This window comes from Lithobates pipiens, unplaced genomic scaffold (assembly GCF_037356315.1).
Source record: "Lithobates pipiens isolate NorthernLeopardFrog02 unplaced genomic scaffold, aLitPip1_a1.2 Scaffold_8, whole genome shotgun sequence".
NCBI lineage: Eukaryota > Metazoa > Chordata > Amphibia > Anura > Ranidae > Lithobates > Lithobates pipiens.
The window spans coordinates 531,193,636-531,220,040 of record NW_027507903.1 but is presented as its reverse complement, the minus strand read 5'-3'; the positions used below and the strand labels follow the sequence as shown (position 1 = coordinate 531,220,040).

Below are 26,405 nucleotides of genomic sequence, written 5' to 3'. Positions count from 1 at the left end.
TGCTGCCATGGAGTCTGTCTGGAAAACCGAAAATTCTCTATCAAATACTTACCGTAATTTTCCTTTCCCGATGGACTCCATGGCAACAGGAGTCCCTTCCCAGTGTCTGAGTAGGTTAGTTACAGAACACGGCTGCTGGCTCGGAGCAAAGATTTATGGGAGTGAGGTAGCTTGAGAAAAGAGCGCTCCTGTCTTACTAGCCAGTGCGCATGTTCTGAAACGTCATTGCGACCCACCAGTGACATCATCGCTCCCAAAGCCACATCCCAACACCAACCCACAGCTTTAACCAAGCCTCGTTCACAGCTCTCCAGCCTCTCAGGGACCCTGCTGGTCAGAATCCCCCTCTTCCGGGCTACGAATAGCTGCAACAACACCATTGCACCGGGATGGACGCCACAGTGTGGACACATGCTGCACTTCCATAAGTTTGATGTAAGTGAATATTTGCACCTGTAATTCATTAAAATGCCACAAGTTCTAACCTAGAGGCGCCTGTTTTTCCTATAGGGTAGGAGAGTAGGCGGGCCTAAACCCATACGTATGTATGCTGTAATGGAGTCCATCAGGAAAGGAAAATACGCTAAGTATTTGATAGAGAATTTTCAGTTTTTCTTTTTGGATAGAGCAATACCTGCAAATTTAAGAGGATTCCTTGGGGACCCCCAGGTCACTAGATCTAATGCCCCCATTGGAAGATTTCCCTTCTACTACTTTTCTGGGGACAACCCAAAATGTAGGGTTTTCTTTTACTTTCACTTTCAATGATACATGGTGAACAGGATAAATAAAGTGGGTGAATCTCCTTAATGGGGACACAGACCGGAATAAAAACTGACAGGCAGGTTCTTATTCCTTTCCACTCTATCCAAAACGAAAAAAAAGTCTTGCCTTTACTTAAGCTTAATGTACACGGAACGATTTAACTTGACAGATAGTAACCCATGTTTAAAATGTTTGTTTTGCCGTGTTTAGCCACATTTGCGTTTAGAAGCGTTTGAAAAAATATATATATATTTTTTCAAAATAGGTAAAAATGAAAAAAACTTGTAAACGAAACACAGCTTAAGGCCTCATGCACACGAGACGCAGTTAAACGCGCGTTCAGATGCAGTTGGACAGTTTTTTCAACTGCACCTGAACTCATTCAATGTTATCCTATGTGTCCATGCACACAGTCTCGTTTTTTTGCGTTTATATGCAGTTGCGTTTAATCTCGTTTTTCCAGAAGCAAAAAAATGCGTTCAGAGACAAAAATTTCTGCGTTTCAGACGCAAAACGGGGCTAAACGCGGCTAAACGCGGCTGAACGCGGCAACCGCGTTTAGCCGCGTTTGCGTTTATATGCGTTTTTAAAGGAACCCAATTTTTGGTACCTGAAAATTCTGAAATATGATTTAAACTCATAGAAAACAATAAAAAATGTTAGGAAAAAGTTGTAATTACTTTATATAATTCATAGAGTGTATTTACTTTGTGACACAATCCCATAATATCTCTAGTGTTTCCATTAGCTTGTACAATGAGGAATTCCTTCACTTCTTTGCCCCAAATACTCATCCAATTTCTAATCTAATCAGTGGCTCCACCTAGTCTGGCCAAGCCATAGCATTGTCATAGAAAAACTTAATGTCTAGTCAGCCCCCCTCCCCCACCATGTTTCCATGTAGAACACACATCCTTCATGAAACTGAAACTTTTTTCCACAAGCCACCCCCCTTCCCCCAAGCTAGGCTTGTCCACACCTTGGATTGCCATCTTTGAAGACACATCTCCTACACCTTGGATTGCCAGCTTTGAAGAAACATCTCCTAAAAAATGACTTCTGATGTGAGCCAAAACAACTTGATTGAAGTAATTCAAAATTATGTACAATTATGGGACAAATCCCATGAATTGTACCCTGACCGGATTGCCAAACAGAGGACATGGGAAAATTTGGCCAAAGACTTGACCCCAAACTGGGAAGACCTCTCCAGATCCCAGCAAGAAACTCGAGGTAAGTTCAATCTATATTTGGTCAAAATTTTGGGGTATGTTAATTTGTATTTTCAGTTTTTAAGTTGATTTTTAATCATTGCACAGTGGCATCATTTCAAAAAAGATGGAGATCTTTGGCCGACAGAGTAAAGAGAGATCTAAAAAAAGAAAAAGAATCAAACCGCAGTGGAGCCCAATCCACCTACAAAACCCACCCCTTGACTGTCCAATTGTCTTTTTTGAGGGACAGTTTAATTTCAAGAGCGTAAGTAAACTTAAATTTATTTATCAATTTATATTATTTTGTAACATTAATTTTTTTTTTAAAAGTAAAATTTTTAAAATTTTAACTTGAGATCTAAATTCTTAATTTTTTTATTTTAATATATGTTATTTATATTTTTAATTTTTCTATTATAATTTTTTCGGTATATTTTTTGTACAATTTTCTCTATTTTTTGTGTTTAAAATAGATTCTAATACATTTTTAATTTTTTTATTTTTTGAAGATAAATTTTAGACTGGATAATATAATATCCGTTAATATATTAAATTTAATTGTCAGATAATTGTGTTTAGTATGCATGTATGTATGTATTTATGTATGCATCTCAACCCACTGTCCCTCTCCATCACCCCCTCCTCTTCTCATATTCTATCTCACTCAGCCTCTCTCACTCCCTCCTCCATCTTTATTTCATTCAGTGCCTCTCCACCCCCCTCTCTCCCTCTGCTATTCTACTCCCTCTCCCCCCCTCTCACTCCCTCCTCCCTTAGTTCAGTCACTGCCTTTCCACCTCTCTCTCTCTCTCCCTCTGATCTTCTCACTCACTCACTCTAGTCCCCTCACCCTCCCCCTTCTTTCTTCATACACCTCTCCTCCTGGTCCTCCTTTCTCTCCATCTCCCATCCATTAACCTTTAAGTTATGTTAGGGGTTAGTGCTTAAGGGTGACAGTAAGGAAAGGGCATTGGTTATAGCTAAGGTCAAGGTTAAAGGGTTAGGGATTATGATTCGGTCCGGTGGTTATGGAGTATGGGTAGTGCTGAGGGTTATCAAATAGGGATTAGTGTTAGCAGGTAGGATTTTAGTTACCAAATAGGGGTTACTGTTACCAAATCGGGGTTAGGGTTAGCAATTGGGGTTTAGGGTTAGGGTTAGCAATTGTGGTTTAGGGTTAGGGTTATCAATTTCGGTTTAGGGTTAGCAATTAGGGTTAGGGATAGTGTCAGCAATTAGGGTTTATGGTTACCAAATCGGGGTTAGGGTTAGCAATTGGGGTTTAGGGTTAGGGTTAGCAATTGTGGTTTAGGGTTAGGGTTATCAATTTCGGTTTAGGGTTAGCAATTAGGGTTAGGGATAGTGTCAGCAATTAGGGTTTATGGTTACCAAATCGGGGTTAGGGTTAGCAATTGGGGTTTAGGGTTAGGGTTATCAATTTAGGTTTAGGGTTAGCAATTAGGGTTAGGGTTAGTGTCAGCAATTAGGGTTTATGGTTACCAAATCGGGGTTAGGTTTAGCAATTGGGGTTTAGGGTTAGGGTTAGCAATTGGGGTTTAGGGTTAGGGTTAGCAATTTCGGTTTAGGGTTAGCAATTAGGGTTAGGGTTAGTGTCAGCAATTAGGGGTTACTGTTACCAAATCGGGGTTAGGGTTATCAATTGGGGTTTAGGGTTAGGGTTAGCAATTGTGGTTTAGGGTTAGGGTTATCAATTTCGGTTTAGGGTTAGCAATTAGGGTTAGGGATAGTGTCAGCAATTAGGGTTTATGGTTACCAAATCGGGGTTAGGTTTATCAATTGGGGTTTAGGGTTAGGGTTAGCAATTGTGGTTTAGGGTTAGGGTTATCAATTTCGGTGTAGGGTTAGCAATTAGGGTTAGGGATAGTGTCAGCAATTAGGGTTTATGGTTACCAAATCGGGGTTAGGGTTAGCAATTGGGGTTTAGGGTTAGGGTTATCAATTTAGGTTTAGGGTTAGCAATTAGGGTTAGGGTTAGTGTCAGCAATTAGGGTTTATGGTTACCAAATCGGGGTTAGGTTTAGCAATTGGGGTTTAGGGTTAGGGTTAGCAATTGGGGTTTAGGGTTAGGGTTAGCAATTTCGGTTTAGGGTTAGCAATTAGGGTTAGGGTTAGTGTCAGCAATTAGGGGTTACTGTTACCAAATCGGGGTTAGGGTTATCAATTGGGGTTTAGGGTTAGGGTTAGCAATTGTGGTTTAGGGTTAGGGTTATCAATTTCGGTTTAGGGTTAGCAATTAGGGTTAGGGATAGTGTCAGCAATTAGGGTTTATGGTTACCAAATCGGGGTTAGGTTTATCAATTGGGGTTTAGGGTTAGGGTTAGCAATTGTGGTTTAGGGTTAGGGTTATCAATTTCGGTTTAGGGTTAGCAATTAGGGTTAGGGATAGTGTCAGCAATTAGGGTTTATGGTTACCAAATCGGGGTTAGGGTTAGCAATTGGGGTTTAGGGTTAGGGTTATCAATTTCGGTTTAGGGTTAGCAATTAGGGTTAGGGTTAGTGTCAGCAATTAGGGTTTATGGTTACCAAATCGGGGTTAGGTTTAGCAATTGGGGTTTAGGGTTAGGGTTAGCAATTGGGGTTTAGGGTTAGGGTTATCAATTTCGGTTTAGGGTTAGCAATTAGGGTTAGGGATAGTGTCAGCAATTAGGGTTTATGGTTACCAAATCGGGGTTAGGTTTATCAATTGGGGTTTAGGGTTAGGGTTAGCAATTGTGGTTTAGGGTTAGGGTTATCAATTTCGGTTTAGGGTTAGCAATTAGGGTTAGGGTTAGTGTCAGCAATTAGGGTTTATGGTTACCAAATCGGGGTTAGGGTTAGCAATTGGGGTTTAGGGTTGGGGTTATCAATTTCGGTTTAGGGTTAGCAATTAGGGTTAGGGTTAGTGTCAGCAATTAGGGTTTATGGTTACCAAATCGGGGTTAGGTTTAGCAATTGGGGTTTAGGGTTAGGGTTAGCAATTGGGGTTTAGGGTTAGGGTTATCAATTTCGGTTTAGGGTTAGCAATTAGGGTTAGGGTTAGTGTCAGCAATTAGGGTTTATGGTTAGCAAATCGGGGTTAGGGTTAGCAATTGTGGTTTAGGGTTAGGGTTATCAATTTCGGTTTAGGGTTAGCAATTAGGGTTAGGGTTAGTGTCAGCAATTAGGGTTTATGGTTACCAAATCGGGGTTAGGGTTAGCAATTGGGGTTTAGGGTTGGGGTTATCAATTTCGGTTTAGGGTTAGCAATTAGGGTTAGGGTTAGTGTCAGCAATTAGGGTTTATGGTTACCAAATCGGGGTTAGGTTTAGCAATTGGGGTTTAGGGTTAGGGTTAGCAATTGGGGTTTAGGGTTAGGGTTATCAATTTCGGTTTAGGGTTAGCAATTAGGGTTAGGGTTAGTGTCAGCAATTAGGGTTTATGGTTACCAAATCGGGGTTAGGGTTAGCAATTGGGGTTTAGGGTTGGGGTTATCAATTTCGGTTTAGGGTTAGCAATTAGGGTTAGGGTTAGTGTCAGCAATTAGGGTTTATGGTTACCAAATCGGGGTTAGGTTTAGCAATTGGGGTTTAGGGTTAGGGTTAGCAATTGGGGTTTAGGGTTAGGGTTATCAATTTCGGTTTAGGGTTAGCAATTAGGGTTAGGGTTAGTGTCAGCAATTAGGGTTTATGGTTACCAAATCGGGGTTAGGGTTAGCAATTGGGGTTTAGGGTTAGGGTTATCAATTTCGGTTTAGGGTTAGCAATTAGGGTTAGGGTTAGTGTCAGCAATTAGGGTTTATGGTTACCAAATCGGGGTTAGGGTTAGCAATTGGGGTTTAGGGTTAGGGTTATCAATTTCGGTTTAGGGTTAGCAATTAGGGTTAGGGTTAGTGTCAGCAATTAGGGTTTATGGTTACCAAATCGGGGTTAGGGTTAGCAATTGGGGTTTAGGGTTAGGGTTAGCAATTTCAGTTTAGGGTTAGCAATTAGGGTTAGGGTTAGTGTCAGCAATTAGGGTTTATGGTTACCAAATCGGGGTTAGGTTTAGCAATTGGGGTTTAGGGTTAGGGTTATCAATTTCGGTTTAGGGTTAGCAATTAGGGTTAGGGTTAGTGTCAGCAATTAGGGTTTATGGTTACAAACTTGGGGTTAGGGTTAGCAATTAGGGATAGTTTTTGGTTTAATTTCGGGCTTAGGGTTTAGGGTTTGTATTGAGTAGTTGGGTTAGTGTTATGTCTACGTTTTTTTTTTTAGGTTGGTGGGTGGGGGTTTGGTGTTAGGGGATAGGCTTAGGGTTGTGAAAAATAAAATAATAAAATTTTAAAATGTGCACATGTCTAACTGTACTTAAACCTTATTATTTAAAGGACAACATCCAACATTTCAGAGGATGAAGGCAGTGTCCATCAGGATATAGTAAATGAGATGGAGGATGTGCCAAGTGCATCACAAGCGAGTTTATCTTTGGCTACAGTTCCAATTTCACGCGACCGTGAAACACCGGTTGCTTCTATACAGGTATAACACAACCTATGGTCTCTGATTTTTTATAGAAAAAGAATGTATCATCATTACTTTTGGTCATATAAGTGCAAGATGTATATGTCAATAACTGTATGTATTTTATTTTATTCAAGGGTGATCGCAGTCGATCTCCTGCAAGAAGCAGGCCAAGGGGGCGTCGGTCGCGTGACGTAGACCAGGAACCGACCAGGGTGGAAACCAACATTATTAATTTAGTAGAAGAGCTACGCCAGGAACGACATCGGAGCGATGTCTTCCTGGACCTAAATAATGGGCGCAGTATTTTTTGCCGTAGCCTATATGTAATTCTTGAACAATTGTCTGAAGACCGCGAGCGGCAATGCCGTGAAAACATTTATTGTTATATCGTGGCATGTCTAAATGCAGAAAGACAGTCGCGGCCCCCACCGCCACTGAACATTGTCCAAGGGGGGATGCAGAATACTCCTTTCATGGATATTCCAATCCAACGAGGTTCATCATATAGCCAGGGAGTTACAGGTAACGTCCTACACACACAGAGACCGCCAGCACAATATGCAATGTCGTCAACAATTGGCACACCATTTATGCCACAGACAATGTCCCAGCTCCCACCCCTTCAGCCACGGATGGGTAATCCTTCCCCCGTTGACGAAAGTTCACAGGATAACTACGGGACATATCATAACTTATAATTTAATTATTACAATTTGTTTTTTTTCCTTTATTGATCATATTATTAGTTAGCACTTTTCACACTCTTTTGCACTAAATTTTTTTGATATTTGCACTGTTTGAAAAAATGTTTGATTTTGAATAAATATTATACTGTTTGCACTTTTTGATTATAATGTATTTTATATTTTGTTTCAATTTTAGATTTTAAATTTTCTTTTAATAAAGAAATAATATTTGAAAATTATGAATTGGTGTCCATAAATATTAGATGTGTGGATAAGTTGAAATGTAATGAAATCTTTTATTTATATACATTTATATATATTTTTGGTGGCTCTATATTTAGAGAAGTGTTACATTATCACATCCTTTGTTTAATCTAAGACATTATAATCCCATAAGGTTTTACGAGATTACAGTATTCATGCCCATTCTCCATAATTTAAAGTGTTTATCGATGGTTATAATACAGTAACCTAGAAATTATATTAAAAAATAATTAGCAAGTGAAACAAAGTAACATGCTTAAATTAAAAAATGTAAATATAATTAAAAATTGGGACAAAGAAAAAATCCTTTATTGAAACTGAATGAACCACAGTAGCATTTTTCAAAAATGTCAATAACTTTGAGGTAGCAATCAGACTAAATATGGGTATCCTGCCAGGGCACGCTACCAACAGGTGAAACAAAGTATTCTGCAAAATTGTTTCGAATGGTCATTGCTCTGGCTGTTGGGCGTAGGTCCATGTATTGAATGTTCTGATTGGTGTTGGGAGGGGCAGGATCTGTGGATATTCTATCATTTTCAATTACAAAGTTATGGAGAACACAGCATGCAAGTACTACTTGGATAGCGTTTTCAACATCTAACTGCATTGTACTTAGTAGTACCCGCCATTTTCCTGCACTTATCCCAAATGCACATTCCACAACGCGTCTTGCACGACTTAGTCTGTAATTGAAGATTTTTTCTTGATAACTATGTCCTTGTCCACTGTATGGTCTCATTATATTTTCTGAAAGCCCGAATGCCTCATCAGCCACAATGACAGCAGGTAGTATGGGCTCTGTAGTGTTGGGAAGAGGCCTCCAACCCGGAATTCCAAAGCAACCTTCATGTATTCGACGGCCCATGGACGATTCTCTAAAAATACGAGAATCCCCTTGACTGCCGTATGCTCCAACATCAACACATATAAATTTAGATTTGGCGTCAGCTAGTGCAAGCAACACAATTGAAAAATATTTCTTATAATTAAAGTACATAGAGCCCGACTTTGGTGGCTTTTTGACGCGTACATGTTTGCCGTCCAGTGCTCCAATACAATTTGGGAAGTTAGTTTTTTCCCAAAATTCATTAATTATGTTCTGCCACATACACTGTGTTGGAACTGGCATTACCTCTCTGTGTAGCACCTCCCAAAGTATAGTGCTGGTTTCTCGTACGACTTTGGAAATAGTGGAAACGCCCATTAAAAAATAATGATGTAGAGATGCATATGATTGACCGGTTGCCAGAAACCTAAATTTTAAAAAATAATAATTTATTAGATATAATGTCTTCATTAATAACAAGGATAAATATATATTTTTTCAATATAATAAAATGAATACTGTATATACGTGAATCAATGTTTTAAAGCACATTGTTTTGGAGCTGAATATGGCACCATAGGATTATGCTGCAGTCATGCACTTTTCTGCATCAGAGAATCAATTTTTGAGACCCGAAATGGGGGCCCATATCTTGGGGCCACTTATTGCCAGGAACCCCAAATTCGGTATGCTGACACTGTGGACCTAGGACAACAACATATCCAAATTTGAGGATCCTCTCACTAAGTGGCCCCGAGATAGGGGGCCCTAAAGTAGGGTCGCAAAAATGTCATGCACTTTTCTGCATCAGAGAATGACATTTTGCGACCCGACTTTGGGGGCCCATATCTTGGGGCCACTTATTGCCAGGAACCCCAAATTCGGTATGCTGACACTGTGGACCTAGGACAACAACATATCCAAATTTGAGGATCCTCTCACTAAGTGGCCCCGAGATAGGGGGCCCTAAAGTAGGGTCTCAAAAATGTCATGCACTTTTCTGCATCAGAGAATGACATTTTGCGACCCGACTTTGGGGGCCCATATCTTGGGGCCACTTATTGCCAGGAACCCCAAATTCGGTATGCTGACACTGTGGACCTAGGACAACAACATATCCAAATTTGAGGATCCTCTCACTAAGTGGCCCCGAGATAGGGGGCCCTAAAGTAGGGTCTCAAAAATGTCATGCACTTTTCTGCATCAGAGAATGACATTTTGCGACCCGACTTTGGGGGCCCATATCTTGGGGCCACTTATTGCCAGGAACCCCAAATTCGGTATGCTGACACTGTGGACCTAGGACAACAACATATCCAAATTTGAGGATCCTCTCACTAAGTGGCCCCGAGATAGGGGGCCCTAAAGTAGGGTCGCAAAAATGTCATGCACTTTTCTGCATCAGAGAATGACATTTTGCGACCCGACTTTGGGGGCCCATATCTTGGGGCCACTTATTGCCAGGAACCCCAAATTCGGTATGCTGACACTGTGGACCTAGGACAACAACATATCCAAATTTGAGGATCCTCTCACTAAGTGGCCCCGAGATAGGGGGCCCTAAAGTAGGGTCTCAAAAATGTCATGCACTTTTCTGCATCAGAGAATGACATTTTGCGACCCGACTTTGGGGGCCCATATCTTGGGGCCACTTATTGCCAGGAACCCCAAATTCGGTATGCTGACACTGTGGACCTAGGACAACAACATATCCAAATTTGAGGATCCTCTCACTAAGTGGCCCCGAGATAGGGGGCCCTAAAGTAGGGTCGCAAAAATGTCATGCACTTTTCTGCATCAGAGAATGACATTTTGCGACCCGACTTTGGGGGCCCATATCTTGGGGCCACTTATTGCCAGGAACCCCAAATTCGGTATGCTGACACTGTGGACCTAGGACAACAACATATCCAAATTTGAGGATCCTCTCACTAAGTGGCCCCGAGATAGGGGGCCCTAAAGTAGGGTCTCAAAAATGTCATGCACTTTTCTGCATCAGAGAATGACATTTTGCGACCCGACTTTGGGGGCCCATATCTTGGGGCCACTTATTGCCAGGAACCCCAAATTCGGTATGCTGACACTGTGGACCTAGGACAACAACATATCCAAATTTGAGGATCCTCTCACTAAGTGGCCCCGAGATAGGGGGTCCTAAAGTAGGGTCGCAAAAATGTCATGCACTTTTCTGCATCAGAGAATGACATTTTGCGACCCGACTTTGGGGGCCCATATCTTGGGGCCACTTATTGCCAGGAACCCCAAATTCGGTATGCTGACACTGTGGACCTAGGACAACAACATATCCAAAGTCGGGTCGCAAAATGTCCTGCACTTTTCTGCATCAAAGATACATGGCCTCAAAGTCAACTGTGACCATCAGCGGCAATATAATTTGGTCATTAGGGTTAGGGTTAGGGTTATTGTTTATGATTTTTTGGTTGGGTTGTTTAGGGTTAGGGTTTGTGTAAGGGATATGGTTAGCTGTTAGGGGTGGGGTTAGTGTTAGGGGTTAGGGTTAGTCTTAGGGGTTAGGTTAGGGTTAGTGTTAGTGTTATTGTTTAGGGTTAGGATGAATGGTTATTGTTAGGATTATGGATATTTTAATAAGGCATTAAAAAATATAATAATACCATATACTGCAGCAATAAATTTAAATATATTAATCAGTACATATTTGACGATGAAAATATATTAAAAAATTGGTCAAATAAATAGAAAAAAATTATAAAAAATCTAATTAACATACATTTGATTTTTAAAAAATCAATTTGAAAATAGAAAAAAATAATAAAAACATATTAAGATTAAAAAATAAATAATTAACTATTTTAAAATTGTTTTATATTAATATATTGTATGAAAACATGTTAAAAATTGGGAGAATTAAATTTTATAGATTTGAAATAATTGGAAAATTTACTATAAATAGACATAATTTTTTTTTAAAAGGACAGAGAAAGTTTTTAAAGTGTGCATCTATAGATAAATATATTTTTAAAATATATACACATACCTGATCGTTACCAACAGTCGTTCCTCTGGTGACACACTGTTTCTCATATTGGTGTCCACGAATGTCAGACCAGGTCGTACTTTTTCTAAAAGCAGATCAAATGTGACAATGGTCATCCGGCTAAAATTAAAAAACTTGTCGGGGTAGGTACGCAGCTGAACATACATGTTTGTGAAATATCCAAGGGACATTCGCTGTCCCATCAACGGATGGGTCCAATATCGACGAGCTCTGACTCTGGACCTCTCACGAAATTTGCGACGACGTTGCTGTCTCATCAAGAGCAACATCAGGAGCATTTCCTGACATATATTCAATATGGGATCCATTTCAAAATATATACTACAGAAAGAGAGGCAAATGCAAGTGTACAACTGCTCTCTATGCTGCTGCTGCTCACTCTGATCAAACTAGCAGAAATAGTTAAAAAAACATGCTTTGAGAGCTTGGGGAGGGTCTACATGATGTTATCTTTATAAACGCGTTTAAACGCAAACGCGTCTAAACGCGTCTAAACGCGTCTAAACGCGGCATGCAAACGCGGCTAAACGCGCGTTTCTAAACGCGCGTTTCTGCAGAGGTTTCATCTGCGTCTCGTGTGCATGAGGCCTAACACAAGTTACCATGTTTAGAAGCATTTGGTGCTTGAAATGCCTCTAAACTCAGCGTCTGAACTCCTTTTCCTAGCCCATCCTCTTGTCAGCACATAACGGATTAATACCTCCTTTGGAGCCCCCAATGACCACATGTTCCAAGCTGAATATAAAAGACAGCCCCTCCCCCAACTAAGATGTTCTTTTTTTGGTCATGTTCCAGGCCACATGCTGATTGCAGTTGGTAAGTAATTTGTTTTCTGCATTTCCCCCTGCCGAACCTGCCCCTCCACGTTCAGCCTCTCATGGAGTTGGAAGACCCGGAATGCTGAAGTTAAATACTTCTAAGAACTGGGTGCCTTTTTGTGCCAAGGCTGCGGGCAAAATGATGCTTAAACAGCATTGATATATTGTACAGGTGTGGTATTATATGAGCTCTGCAATGTCATCATTGCCTCTCCCTTTGTTTCTTTTTTCCTGTCTTTTTATATGCAGTGCACTGCTCTCCTGGCTTTGTCAGTCTGAGAGCGGCTGTGAATAATGTCACAGAGTGTGGGGAGATGGGCAGCACAAGATGGGAACCACCAGACGCCATGCAATGGTGTAACTGATTTTGGAGGTCTGCAGTTGCGAGGGATCTCCCTCTCTCTCTGCAGTCCTGCCAGGTAAAAGACTTCCCTTGGGTGCCAGGACATTAAGCACTCATACATGTGAGTATATTTTTTGGAATAAAAAGATCTTTATCAACGGTACTGTGCAATGAGGCTTTTTCTATTATATCTATTTATATGAGGAATATTCACCGCTGCCAACCATCGCTCCAGAGGATATCCATAGGGGTCGCCCCACATGCGCATTTGACCTAACTAGCGATAGTTGGTCCACTCCCAGGGGTGAGTGCACATCTATTAGGGTGGCACCCTATTTAAAGCACTTAAGAAGCACGGAATCATCCATCTATTATTCAAGTCGCAGCACTGGATATTGCTTCACAAGCACATTTTTTTCACTGGGGACTGTTTGATTAATTTTATTAATTGTTACCAGTGTATCATTTATTACCCGTATGTCATTTTTCTTTTTTTAGCATTTAGCGTGGTATACTTTTTATCATACTCCCATGTACCGATCAATGCTGAGCACCAGATGCGTAAGCCCCATACACACTATCAGATTTTCTGCTGATTTTTGTCTTTGGACTTACCAAAATCATGTAGTAGAAGGGCCTGCCTGATTGCATACACACTGAAACTCCTAAGGTTTGACCTCATATTATATGGTTTTGGTAAAAAATCTGCAGAAAATCTGATAGTGTGTATGGGGCATAAGATTTCCGGTGACCAGAGGTCACTTCCAGTTGTCTACCTTTTACAGAATTGCCACAGCCCCGGGAATACTTTTGAAGATCTTGTTGGCAGTGGTGGTACCTTGGGCCAGGTTGCACATGAGGGCGTTTCAATTTGCCTTCTTTAGCCTATGAGCTGGGCTGTCTATGGATCATAAAATCTTTGTGCCTATACAAATTCAAGAAGAACTGACATTTTGGACATCGCCACTGCGCTTCTTTAACCACTTGCTTACTGGGCACTTAAACCCCCCTCAGTCCCAGACCAATTTTCAGCTTTCAGCGCTGATGCACTTTGAATGACAATTGCGCGGTCATACAACACTGTACCCAAATGAAATTTTTATCATTTTTTTCCCACAAATAGAGCTTTCTTTTGGTGGTATTTAGTTACAGCTCGGAGTTTTATTTTTTGCTAAACAAACAAAAAAAGATGCAAAAAAATAAAAATAAAAAATCATGTTTTAATAGTTTGTTATACAATTTTGCAAACGGGTCATTTTTCTCCTTCATTGAAGTGCGCTGATTAGGCGGCACTGATGGCTGCATTGGTGGGCACTGATGGGCTGCATTGGTGGGCACTGATGGGCTGCATTGGTGGGCACTGATAGGCTGCATTGGTGGGCACTGATAGGCTGCACTGGTGGGCACTGATAGGCATAGTTAAGGCGGCACTAATAGGCACAGATAAGGCGGCACCGATCGGCACAGATAAGGCGGCACTGATGGGCAAAGATGGGCACAGATAAGATGGCATGGATGGGTGGCACGGATAAGTGGCACGGATGGGCACTGATAGGTACCACTGATAGATGGGACTGATGGGCACTGATAGGTGGCACTGATAGGTGGCACTGCTGGGCACTGATGGGCGGCACTGCTGGGCACTGATGGGCGGCACTGCTGGGCACTGATGGGCGGCACTGGGGTGCAGCACCTTTGCGGCAGATTGTGGGCACTGTGGGTGGCACTGTTGGTGGCACTGCTGGATGGCACTGTGGGTGGCATTGTGGGTGGCACTGTGGGTGGCGCTGGGGGCACTATGGGCACTGCTGGGTGGCACTGATGGGGGGCACTTACTTTCATTCAGGATGGCACTGCGGTGGGCAGGTGGGCACTGGCAGGGGGCAGGTGGTCAGCTGTATTGCTGGCCGTGATCGGGACTGATGTCCCGATCACGGCCGCCGGTGATCGGCTTTTTTTTTCTCTCCTCGCGCTGTCAGCGCGAGGAGGAATAATAGCCGATTACCGGCTCCGTTCTGTCACATGATCAGCTGTCATTGGCTGACAGCTGATCACGTGATAAGGGGTCGGGATCGACCCCTTACACGGATCGGTGATCAGGCGAGTCTCATGGACTCGCCGATCACAGAGCGCGCCGCGCGCGCCCCTCAGGGGGCGCGCAGGCCGCTCGTAACCAGGACGACGTCAATAGACGTAGTCCTATAGTGATGGACGAACTTCCGACGGGACGTTTCGCGAACGCGAAACGCGAACGGGCACAAACGTTCGCGAAAACGACCGTTCGCCGCGGGCTCCATTGACTTCAATGGGAGGCGAATTTCGCAAACCTTTAGGTCGAATTTGCGGCCACGGGGTAATTATTAGGGGGTAGCACGTAGTCCCACCACCTGGACAATAGCATAATACATGTATGAGGTGAATTTGGGATCGATAACTACAAGCATTTTTTTTTTATTTGGGAAATTGTTCTGACAATTCAGGACTATGGAGCTAATGAAGGCAATGGAGGAGAGGGAAGGTCAGGGACCAGGGTAGGCAAACAAGAGGGTGCAGGAGATACAGAGCACTGACAGCAGCACCGTAATACAGAGCACTGACATCAGCACCGTGACATACAGCGCTGACAGCAGCTCCGTGACATACAGCGCTGACAGCAGCTCCGTGACATACAGCGCTGACAGCAGCTCCGTGACATACAGCGCTGACAGCAGCTCCGTGACATACAGCGCTGACAGCAGCTCCGTGACATACAGCGCTGACAGCAGCACCGTGACATACAGCGCTGACAGCAGCTCCGTGACATACAGCGCTGACAGCAGCTCCGTGACATACAGCGCTGACAGCAGCTCCGTGACATACAGCACTGACAGCAGCTCCGTGACATACAGCGCTGACAGCAGCTCCGTGACATACAGCGCTGACAGCAGCACCGTGACATACAGCGCTGACAGCAGCTCCGTGACATACAGCGCTGACAGCAGCTCCGTGACATACAGCGCTGACAGCAGCTCCGTGACATACAGCACTGACAGCAGCTCCGTGACATACAGCGCTGACAGCAGCTCCGTGACATACAGCGCTGACAGCAGCACCGTGACATACAGCGCTGACAGCAGCTCCGTGACATACAGCGCTGACAGCAGCTCCGTGACATACAGCGCTGACAGCAGCTCCGTGACATACAGCGCTGACAGCAGCTCCGTGACATACAGCGCTGACAGCAGCTCCGTGACATACAGCGCTGACAGCAGCTCCGTGACATACAGCGCTGACAGCAGCTCCGTGACATACAGCGCTGACAGCAGCTCCGTGACATACAGCGCTGACAGCAGCACCGTAAGCAGCCCCAGGAGGAAGTCAGCACAGCACAGGGATGGTGTGATCCCCTCATAATAAGAACCCCCAGGAGGAAGTCAGCACAGCACAGGGATGGTGGGAGCCCCTCATAATAAGAACCCCCAGGAGGAAGTCAGCACAGCACAGGGATGGTGGGAGCCCCTCATAATAAGAACACCCAGGAGGAAGTCAGCACAGCACAGGGATGGTGGGAACCCCTCATAATAAGCAGCCCCAGTAGAAATATGACACCGCTCAACCTCTTCAAAGAGGAGGGTAGGGGCATATAGTACGGTGTGCTTTTTTGGGTCAGGGAAGTGAGCCAAATGAATTAAGAAGGTCTGTGTGCTTGATTCCAAAAATTGTTTATAGACATATACATGGTCTACTGATCACATGTGTTGAATTCCTCCGAGATCCATGCCTCATTCATTTTTAGAAATGTGAGGTAGTTAACACTGTCGTGAGCTAGGCGAGTACGCTTATCGGTCACAATCCCCCCTGCTGCGCTGAACGTCCTTTCGGACAGGACACTGGATGAGGGGCAAGCCAACAGTTCGATTGCAAATTGGGCAAGCTCTGGCCAGAGGTCAAGCCTGCCCACCCAGTAGTCTAGGGGTTCATCACTCCTCAGAGCGTCCACATCGGCCGTTAACCCAATGTAGTCGGACACCTGACGGTCTAGGCGTTCCCTGATGCTGGATCCGGATGACACCTGTCGATGGGTCGGCTGAAAGAATGACCTCATATCCGAAGTCACCAACACATCTTCAAACCGGCCTCTTCTTGCAGGCGCTGTTGGATTGGTACCCGCAAATCCTTCTCTGGGAGTGGGAATTGCTCCTCTGCCAGCGCACGCAAAAGCAGAATGCAGCATTTCTCGAAGCAAGGCCTGGAAGTGCTGCATTCTGACAGCCCTCTGCGACGGCGGTAACATTTCCGCCATTTTGTGTTTGTACCGGGGATCTAAGTACGTTGCCACCCAGTACTGGTCCTTGACCCTCATGCTTTTTATACGGGGGTCCCTATTAAAACACTGGAGCATGAAGGCCCCCATTTGCACTCAAGCGGAAGGTATGTGGTGGTGGTGGTGTTGTTGGTGGTAGTGTCTTTGGGGGTGCACATAGCAGAGAGTGAAGAAGAGGGTGCAGATCGAGAGGATGAGGAGGGTGCAGAAGAATAAGGCTGAGTGAGCCACTCAACCAAGTCTGGTGCGTCCTTTAAAGTAATTGAACGCACCTTCTGCAACTTCCCACTTTGGCTCAAGGCTGTTGCTCCTGCCCTACCCCTACCACCCCTGCGGAAGGGCCTGCCTCTTCCTCTGCCTGTCATTTTTTAAATCACCCTGTGACAAAACTCTTAGTCCCTATACCGCTGAAGGACTGCTGCAGTATAGGGCAGCGGTCAGCAGTAGTGCACGTCAACCCTATGTATTGTGGACCGATAGCGGTCCTTACAGAACAGCAGACTGTACTGCACTCAGGCCTATGTACCGTAGCACCCTATACCAAGTTACCAGTCCTTATAAGAACTTTTGTGGACCAAGCAGGTTGTGTGTTAGTGATTAGCAGACTGTACGTCAGTCCCTATACCAATGAAGGACTGCTGCAGTATAGGGCAGCGGTCAGCAGTAGTGCACGGCAACCCTATGTATTGTGGACCGATAGCGGTCCTTACAGAACAGCAGACTGTACTGCACTCAGGCCTATGTACCGTAGCACCCTATACCAAGTTACCAGTCCTTATAAGAACTTTTGTGGACCAAGCAGGTTGTGTGTTAGTGATTAGCAGACTGTACGTCAGTCCCTATACCAATGAAGGACTGCTGCAGTATAGGGCAGCGGTCAGCAGTAGTGCACGTCAACCCTATGTATTGTGGACCGATAGCGGTCCTTACAGAACAGCAGACTGTAACGCACTCAGGCCTATGTACCGTAGCACCCTATACCAAGTTACCAGTCCTTATAAGAACTTTTGTGGACCAAGCAGGTTGTGTGTTAGTGATTAGCAGACTGTACGTCAGTCCCTATACCAATGAAGGACTGCTGCAGTATAGGGCAGCGGTCAGCAGTAGTGCACGTCAACCCTATGTATTGTGGACCGATAGCGGTCCTTACAGAACAGCAGACTGTACTGCACTCAGGCCTATGTACCGTAGCACCCTATACCAAGTTACCAGTCCTTATAAAAACTTTTGTGGACCAAGCAGGTTGTGTGTTAGTGATTAGCAGACTGTACGTCAGTCCCTATACCAATGAAGGACTGCTGCAGTATAGGGCAGCGGTCAGCAGTAGTGCACGGCAACCCTATGTATTGTGGACCGATAGCGGTCCTTACAGAACAGCAGACTGTACTGCACTCAGGCCTATGTACCGTAGCACCCTATACCAAGTTACCAGTCCTTATAAGAACTTTTGTGGACCAAGCAGGTTGTGTGTTAGTGATTAGCAGACTGTACGTCAGTCCCTATACCAATGAAGGACTGCTGCAGTATAGGGCAGCGGTCAGCAGTAGTGCACGTCAACCCTATGTATTGTGGACCGATAGCGGTCCTTACAGAACAGCAGACTGTACTGCACTCAGGCCTATGTACCGTAGCACCCTATACCAAGTTACCAGTCCTTATAAAAACTTTTGTGGACCAAGCAGGTTGTGTGTTAGTGATTAGCAGACTGTACGTCAGTCCCTATACCAATGAAGGACTGCTGCAGTATAGGGCAGCGGTCAGCAGTAGTGCACGGCAACCCTATGTATTGTGGACCGATAGCGGTCCTTACAGAACAGCAGACTGTAACGCACTCAGGCCTATGTACCGTAGCACCCTATACCAAGTTACCAGTCCTTATAAGAACTTTTGTGGACCAAGCAGGTTGTGTGTTAGTGATTAGCAGACTGTACGTCAGTCCCTATACCAATGAAGGACTGCTGCAGTATAGGGCAGCGGTCAGCAGTAGTGCACGGCAACCCTATGTATTGTGGACCGATAGCGGTCCTTACAGAACAGCAGACTGTAACGCACTCAGGCCTATGTACCGTAGCACCCTATACCAAGTTACCAGTCCTTATAAGAACTTTTGTGGACCAAGCAGGTTGTGTGTTAGTGATTAGCAGACTGTACGTCAGTCCCTATACCAATGAAGGACTGCTGCAGTATAGGGCAGCGGTCAGCAGTAGTGCACGGCAACCCTATGTATTGTGGACCGATAGCGGTCCTTACAGAACAGCAGACTGTACTGCACTCAGGCCTATGTACCGTAGCACCCTATACCAAGTTACCAGTCCTTATAAGAACTTTTGTGGACCAAGCAGGTTGTGTGTTAGTGTTTAGCAGACTGTGCGTCAGTCCCTATACCGCTGAAGGACTGCTGCAGTATAGGGCAGCGGTCAGCAGTAGTGCACGGCAACCCTATGTATTGTGGACCGATAGCGGTCCTTACAGAACAGCAGACTGTAACGCACTCAGGCCTATGTACCGTAGCACCCTATACCAAGTTACCAGTCCTTATAAGAACTTTTGTGGACCAAGCAGGTTGTGTGTTAGTGATTAGCAGACTGTACGTCAGTCCCTATACCAATGAAGGACTGCTGCAGTATAGGGCAGCGGTCAGCAGTAGTGCACGGCAACCCTATGTATTGTGGACCGATAGCGGTCCTTACAGAACAGCAGACTGTACTGCACTCAGGCCTATGTACCGTAGCACCCTATACCAAGTTACCAGTCCTTATAAGAACTTTTGTGGACCAAGCAGGTTGTGTGTTAGTGTTTAGCAGACTGTGCGTCAGTCCCTATACCGCTGAAGGACTGCTGCAGTATAGGGCAGCGGTCAGCAGTAGTGCACGGCAACCCTATGTATTGTGGACCGATAGCGGTCCTTACAGAACAGCAGACTGTAACGCACTCAGGCCTATGTACCGTAGCACCCTATACCAAGTTACCAGTCCTTATAAGAACTTTTGTGGACCAAGCAGGTTGTGTGTTAGTGATTAGCAGACTGTACGTCAGTCCCTATACCAATGAAGGACTGCTGCAGTATAGGGCAGCGGTCAGCAGTAGTGCACGGCAACCCTATGTATTGTGGACCGATAGCGGTCCTTACAGAACAGCAGACTGTAACGCACTCAGGCCTATGTACCGTAGCACCCTATACCAAGTTACCAGTCCTTATAAGAACTTTTGTGGACCAAGCAGGTTGTGTGTTAGTGTTTAGCAGACTGTGCGTCAGTCCCTATACCGCTGAAGGACTGCTGCAGTATAGGGCAGCGGTCAGCAGTAGTGCACGTCAACCCTATGTATTGTGGACCGATAGCGGTCCTTACAGAACAGCAGACTGTAACGCACTCAGGCCTATGTACCGTAGCACCCTATACCAAGTTACCAGTCCTTATAAGAACTTTTGTGGACCAAGCAGGTTGTGTATTAGTGTTTAGCAGACTGTGCGTCAGTCCCTATACCGCTGAAGGACTGCTGCAGTATAGGGCAGCGGTCAGCAGTAGTGCACGGCAACCCTATCTATTGTGGACCGATAGCGGTCCTTACAGAACAGCAGACTGTACCGCACCCAAGCCTATGTACCGTAGCACCCTAGACAGACCAAGTTACCAGTCCTTATAAGAACTTTTGTGGAACAAGTGAGTTGTGAATGATTAGCAGACTGCAGCAGAAGGGCAGCAGTCAAGTATAATATTCTTTCTATATTTGGAAGAAAGAATATTATACGTGTACAAGCCTATTACCGTACCACTGATACCAGTCCTGAAAAGAACCTTTGTGGAACTAATAGTAACAGCAAGTCTTTAAAATTATCCTCACTGCCTGACACACTGCTTCCTGCCTGTCCCTATACAAATTGGCAAAAAAGAGTAGGCTGGAACGATTAGCTGGAACAGCTCTTTTGTGGACCTGATAGTAACAGCTAATGATGATGATGATGATGATGATGAAGAAAGACTAATCTGGCTGAGCTGTCCCTAAAATAGCAGCATACAGCGCTCTGTCCCTTTATCTAAACTGACAAAAGAAACTCAGGCTGCTGACCTAACACCTATACCAGTCCTGAAAAGAACTTTTGTGTACCAAATAGCTAGCGTTTTCTCTGTCCCTACTCCACACAGGATCCTTTCCCTACAGTGACAGAAGAAAGAATGTAAAATGGCCACCGGATCGGGTGTATTTATAGGTTAGGGGGAATGTCCAAGTGTCCATGAGCTGTCATGTCTCAATTGGTTGTCCTGTAACACATGATAAACGTGTCACGAAAGGTTAAAGTTCTTGTATACATTAAACACGTAAGTCCGCCGGGGCGAACGACGGAAAAAGGCGTTCGAACCCGCGGACGGCGAAAGTCGGAAATTCGCCGCGAAACGACCGCCGGGCGAACCGTTCGGCCATCACTAGTCCTGGAAATGTAGGTCCGCGCTAATGCCGTCATTTGGCAATAGCGCGGATCTCAAGTGGTTAAGAAACATGCCTCTCAGCCCAGAAGATAGGATGATTCTGAAGCCTGATGCCAGTCTCTGGGGCTGGAGAGTCCACGATCTGAAGAAACAAGTGCAAGGCCATTGGAGCGGGGTGAAGCGCGGACTCCCCAAGTATCCTGAATGGAAGAAGGCCTTTTTCTAGCATTGCAAGCCTTTCAAGATTTTCAAGGGGTTGACAAAAAGACAGTAGTAGCCTACATTGTCTACAAAGGGGACACCAAAAAGTATTTTTCTTGTTACATCTTGCAAAGAAACTTTTCGTGGGGAAGAGAATCACTTAGTCAGTTAAGGTTGGTCTTCTTGCCAGGGAAGCAAAGCCAATTATTGGTTCGGTTAGGCAGAATATTTTTTTTCAACAAGTGTCGCATACCCATATTGGCCCTATGGGGTGCTCCAGCAATACTTTTCAGGTAGACTTCCCTGAACATGCAGCTTCTGATATTTGCAACAGGATGCAAAGTCTCCATCATACAAGAGGTTCACAGTGCCATGGAATTCTCTGTTTGATCTTTGTCTCTTGTCAAATGAAATCCTTTATGACAAGGTCAGTAAAAGCTTCCCAATCCAATAAGACTACTGTTAATAGCCTGGCTATGGAATAGGCTACACTAGAGGTCCAGGGATTCTCATCTGAGGTTGTTCAGACCCTGGTGACCAGAAGATCATCCATGAATGCTACACAGGAGAGGATATGAAAGAAGTCTGTTTTGTCTGCTCAGCAAAAGCTTTCTATCCTGTGTTCCCTGCTCTAGCCAAAATCCTTGATATTTTACACTCAGCGTTAGAGGTTGGTCTGGCATACAACTCCATTTAAGGTACAGATCGCTACCTTATCTTTTCACAGGCTGCAGATGTGTGCAAAAGCCATTGACCAGATGCTTTTTCCAGATGACAATCCATATGACCTTGAGGGAAATCCTGTTTCCCTCTGTGGGACTTAGGCTTGGATCCGAGAGCACCCTTTTGCTCCAATAGGTTCAATTTTAATGTGGTATCCAATTTCAGAGGGACTACTTCCCAGTTTTTCTGGAGTGTTCACATGAGAGGCACTGAGTGCACAGCAGGAAGACTTCAGTTTTCTTACACATGGTTGAGTTACTAACAGTGTACTTGGTCAAAAGAAGAAAGTGTACAATCTTTTCATTTAGTCATCAGGCCCTCAAGAGTCATCCACTCTTAGGTTACCAGGGTGATTATATTGGCATGCAGGAAGCATGCTTTTCTGCTCTGAAACAATTGCAAGCCTATTTGAATAGAGGGGTGGCAGCCTTTTGGGCAGTTGTGCCAGGATTGCTTGGAAGATATAGGTAAGGGCTAGCTTGAAGGTATGGTGCGGTCTTCATTTAACCTTACAAACTAAATATGCGACCAGCAAGTATGGGACAAAAGAGATCAATTCTTTTTGGCTTTAGCAGCTTTTTGTTGATTGTCAGTGTCTCTTTTCATTTGTTCTCTCCCACCCTATATTGGCTTTGATATAGCCTGTTATGTGCTGACAGAATGAGGATGGGCAAGGAAAATGTAAAATTGTTATCACTTACCGTAATTTTCCTTTCCTGGCCCATTCTCACGTCAGCACAGGATTCCCTCCCTAGTGGCCTGTCACAGGCTAAGTCATCGAACATCTTAGTAGGGGGAGGGGCTGTCTTTTATATTTAGCTTGGAATATATGGTAATTGGGGGCTCCAAAGGAGGTATTAAACCATTGTTATGTGCTGACGTGAGGATGGGCCAGGAAAAGAAAATTATGGTAAGTGATAACAATTTTCCATTGTTTTGCTTTCCAAAAAGGCCTCTAAACTCAACTGCCTAAAACAACATTAAATTAACCTGTGTACATGTACTGATAAGATAACATTGGATGAGTTCAGGGGCAGCTGAAAAAAAGCAGCCAACTGCCTCTGAATGTCCATTTACCAGCAGCAGGGTACATGAGGCCTACTTTAATTTAAAACAAAAAAGGGAATTGCTCTTTGATACACAATGCTTTAACCACTTCCCGACCGCCGCACGACGATGTACGTCGACAGAATGGCACGGGCAGGCATATTGGCGTACATGTACGTCCCTGCCTTCCCGCGGGTCGGGGGCCCGATCGGGCCCCCGCCCGGTGCCCGCGGCGGTCGGTATTCGTTCGGGAGCGATCCCCGACGAGGGGACGGCCATTCATTCATGGCCACCCCCTCGCGATCGCTCCCGACGAATGAAAATGCTCCGTGACATCACTTCCTCTCCTGTAATGTAAACACAGAAGAGGAAGTGATGTAATCTCTCCTCCGTGTCGGTATTTTTCGTTCCGACACCGAGGAGAGAGGATCGGTGAGTTGCACCAACACGACACTACACAGTAGAACATGCCAGGCACACTCACACCCCCCCGATCACCCCCCCAATTACCCCTGCCCCCCAGTCACAGTGACACCAATGTCATTTTTTTTTTTTTTTGCATTGGTGTCATTTGTGACTGTAATAACTGTTAGGGCAATTAGGGTTAGCCCCCTTTAGTTCTAATGTACCCCCCTAACCCCCCCAATAAAGGTTTAACCCCGTGATCACCCCCCGTCGCAAGTGTCACTAAGGCTGGGTTCACATTGCAGCGGTTTATGAGAACGAATGTGATTCGCACCGCACTGCAGTGCAAATCACATCCGATCTCTGTGCGATTCGAGTTCAGCCATTCGCCGCACCCGCCGCACCCGCCGCAAATTCGCACGGGACCCTTTTTTTGGTCCGCAGCAGAATCGGATCGCATGGGTGTTCACACCATGCGATCCGAGTTTGCAGATCACACTGCGATATGCGAACTGATCTGGGGGTGTCATTAACATTTCACTGACACTCCCAGCAGTTCGCATAGGGCAGTGTGAACTGCCGCCGGGAGGCATGCGATGCGGGAACCCGCCGCGGATTCGTGGCGTTCCCACATCACTCCAGTGTGAACCCAGCCTAATAAGCGATCGTTTTTCTGATCGCTGTATTAGTGTCACAGGTGACGCTAGTTAGGCAGGTAGGTATTTAGGTTCGCCGCAGCTTTTTATAGCGCCAGGGACCCCCATATACTACCGCATAAAGCCCCCTGATTGCCCCCTAGTTAACCCTTTCACCAGTGATCACCATATAACTGTTACAGGTGACGCTGGTTGGTTAGTTATTTTTTTATAGTTTCAGGGCACCCGCCATTTATTACCTAATAAAGGTTTAACCCCCTGATCACCCAGCGGGTGTCATTTGTGACTGTAATAACTGTTAGGGCAGTTAGGGTTAGCCCCCTTTAGTTCTAAGGTACCCCCCTAACCCCCCCAATAAAGGTTTAACCCCATGATCACCCCCCGTCGCCAGTGTCACTAAGGCTGGGTTCACATTGCAGCGGTTTATGAGAACGGATGTGATTCGCACCGCACTGCAGTGCAAATCACATCCGATCTCTGTGCGATTCGAGTTCAGCCATACAGATAGTATGGCTGAATTTGTGTCGCACCCGCCGCAAACTCGCACGGGACCCTTTTTTTGGTCCGCAGCAGAATCGGATCGCATGGGTGTTCACACCATGCGATCCGAGTTTGCAGATCGCACTGCGATATGCGAACTGATCTGGGGGTGTCATTAACATTTCACTGACCCTCCCAGCAGTTCGCATAGGGCAATGTGAACTGCCGCCGGGAGGCATGCGATGCGGGAACCCGCCGTGCATTCGTGGCGTTCCCACATCGCTCCAGTGTGAACCCAGCCTAATAAGCGATCGTTTTTCTGATCGCTGTATTAGTGTCACAGGTGACGCTAGTTAGGCAGGTAGGTATTTAGGTTTGCCGCAGCTTTTTATAGCGCCAGGGACCCCCATATACTACCGCATAAAGCCCCCTGATTTCCCCCTAGTTAACCCTTTCACCAGTGATCACCATATAACTGTTACAGGTGACGCTGGTTGGTTAGTTATTTTTTTATAGTTTCAGGGCACCCGCCATTTATTACCTAGTCTCACTAGTGTACCCCTAAATTTAGGGGTGTCTACTTTCCAAAATGGGGTCATTTGGGGGGGGGTTTGTGCCATCTTGGCATTTTATGGCCTTCAAAACTGTAACGCCCTTAGAAAGCCTGAAGGCGGTGCTTGGTTTTCGGGGCCCCGTGCGCGGCTAGGCTCCCAAAAAGTCCCACATATGTGGTATCCCCGTACTCAGGAGAAGCAGCAGAATTTATTTTGGGGTGTCATTTCACATATGCCCATAGCATGCGTGAGCAATATATCATTTAGTGACAACTTTGTGTAAAAAAAAAAAAAAAAAAATTTTTTTGTCATTATTCAATCGCTTGAGGCAAAAAAATAAAATATTCAATGGGCTCAACATGCCACTTATCAATTTCTTTAGGGGGTCTACTTTCCAAAATGGGGTCATTTGGGGGGGTTTTGTACTGCCCTGCCATTTTAGCACCTCAAGAAATGAGATAGGCAGTCGTAAACTAAAAGCTGCGTAAATTCCAGAAAACGTACCTTAGTTTGTAGATGTGACAACTTTTGCGCAAACCAATAAATATACAATTATTGACTTTTTTTTTTACCAAAGACATGTGGCTGAATACATTTTGGCCTAAATGTATGACTAAAATTGAGTTTATTGGATTTTTCTAATAACAAAAAGTAGAAAATATCATTTTTTTTCAAAATTTGCGGTCTTTTTACGTTTATATCGCAAAAAATAAAAATCGCAGAGGCAATCAAATACCATCAAAAGAAAGCTCTATTTGTGGGAAGAAAAGGACGCAAATTTTGTTTGGGTACAAAATTGCATGACCGCGCAATTACCAGTTAAAGCAGCGCAGTGCCAAATTGTAAAAAGACCTCTGGTCATTTACCAGCAAAATGGTCCGGTCTGAAAGTGGTTAAAAAACTACAGAAAATGTATTTTGAGTAAGGGTTTACAGCTGCTTTAATCATTAAAGCAGAACTAAACTCTTTCAACCAACCTTCACTATTTATAATTCTTTTACTACTAGCATCAGTAAAGAGATAAGGTTTATTAAATGTTCTTGTTTTAACTTTTTTTTTTTTTACAATTCCTTTGTTGCTTCCTTGTTTCTTGCCTAGGCCAAAATGATATCATATATCCCTTGATTCTTCATGAGCATTTTTTAATATTTCATCTGGAGTAGGGGTTTCCA

General features: G+C 44.6%; 1 protein-coding gene across 1 annotated transcript; it reads left to right on the top strand.

Annotated features, from left to right (window-relative positions):
• Nucleotides 1–1,074: 1,074 nt before the first annotated feature.
• Nucleotides 1,075–7,216, top strand: LOC143960703 (uncharacterized). Its single transcript, XM_077469528.1, has 4 exons — nt 1,075–1,998; nt 2,085–2,244; nt 6,325–6,475; nt 6,595–7,216. Exons 1-4 carry the CDS (start codon nt 1,818–1,820, stop codon nt 7,156–7,158), a joined length of 1,056 nt encoding a protein of 351 aa, XP_077325654.1. The 5' UTR covers nt 1,075–1,817; the 3' UTR covers nt 7,159–7,216.
• The last annotated feature ends 19,189 nt before the right edge of the window (nt 7,217–26,405 follow it).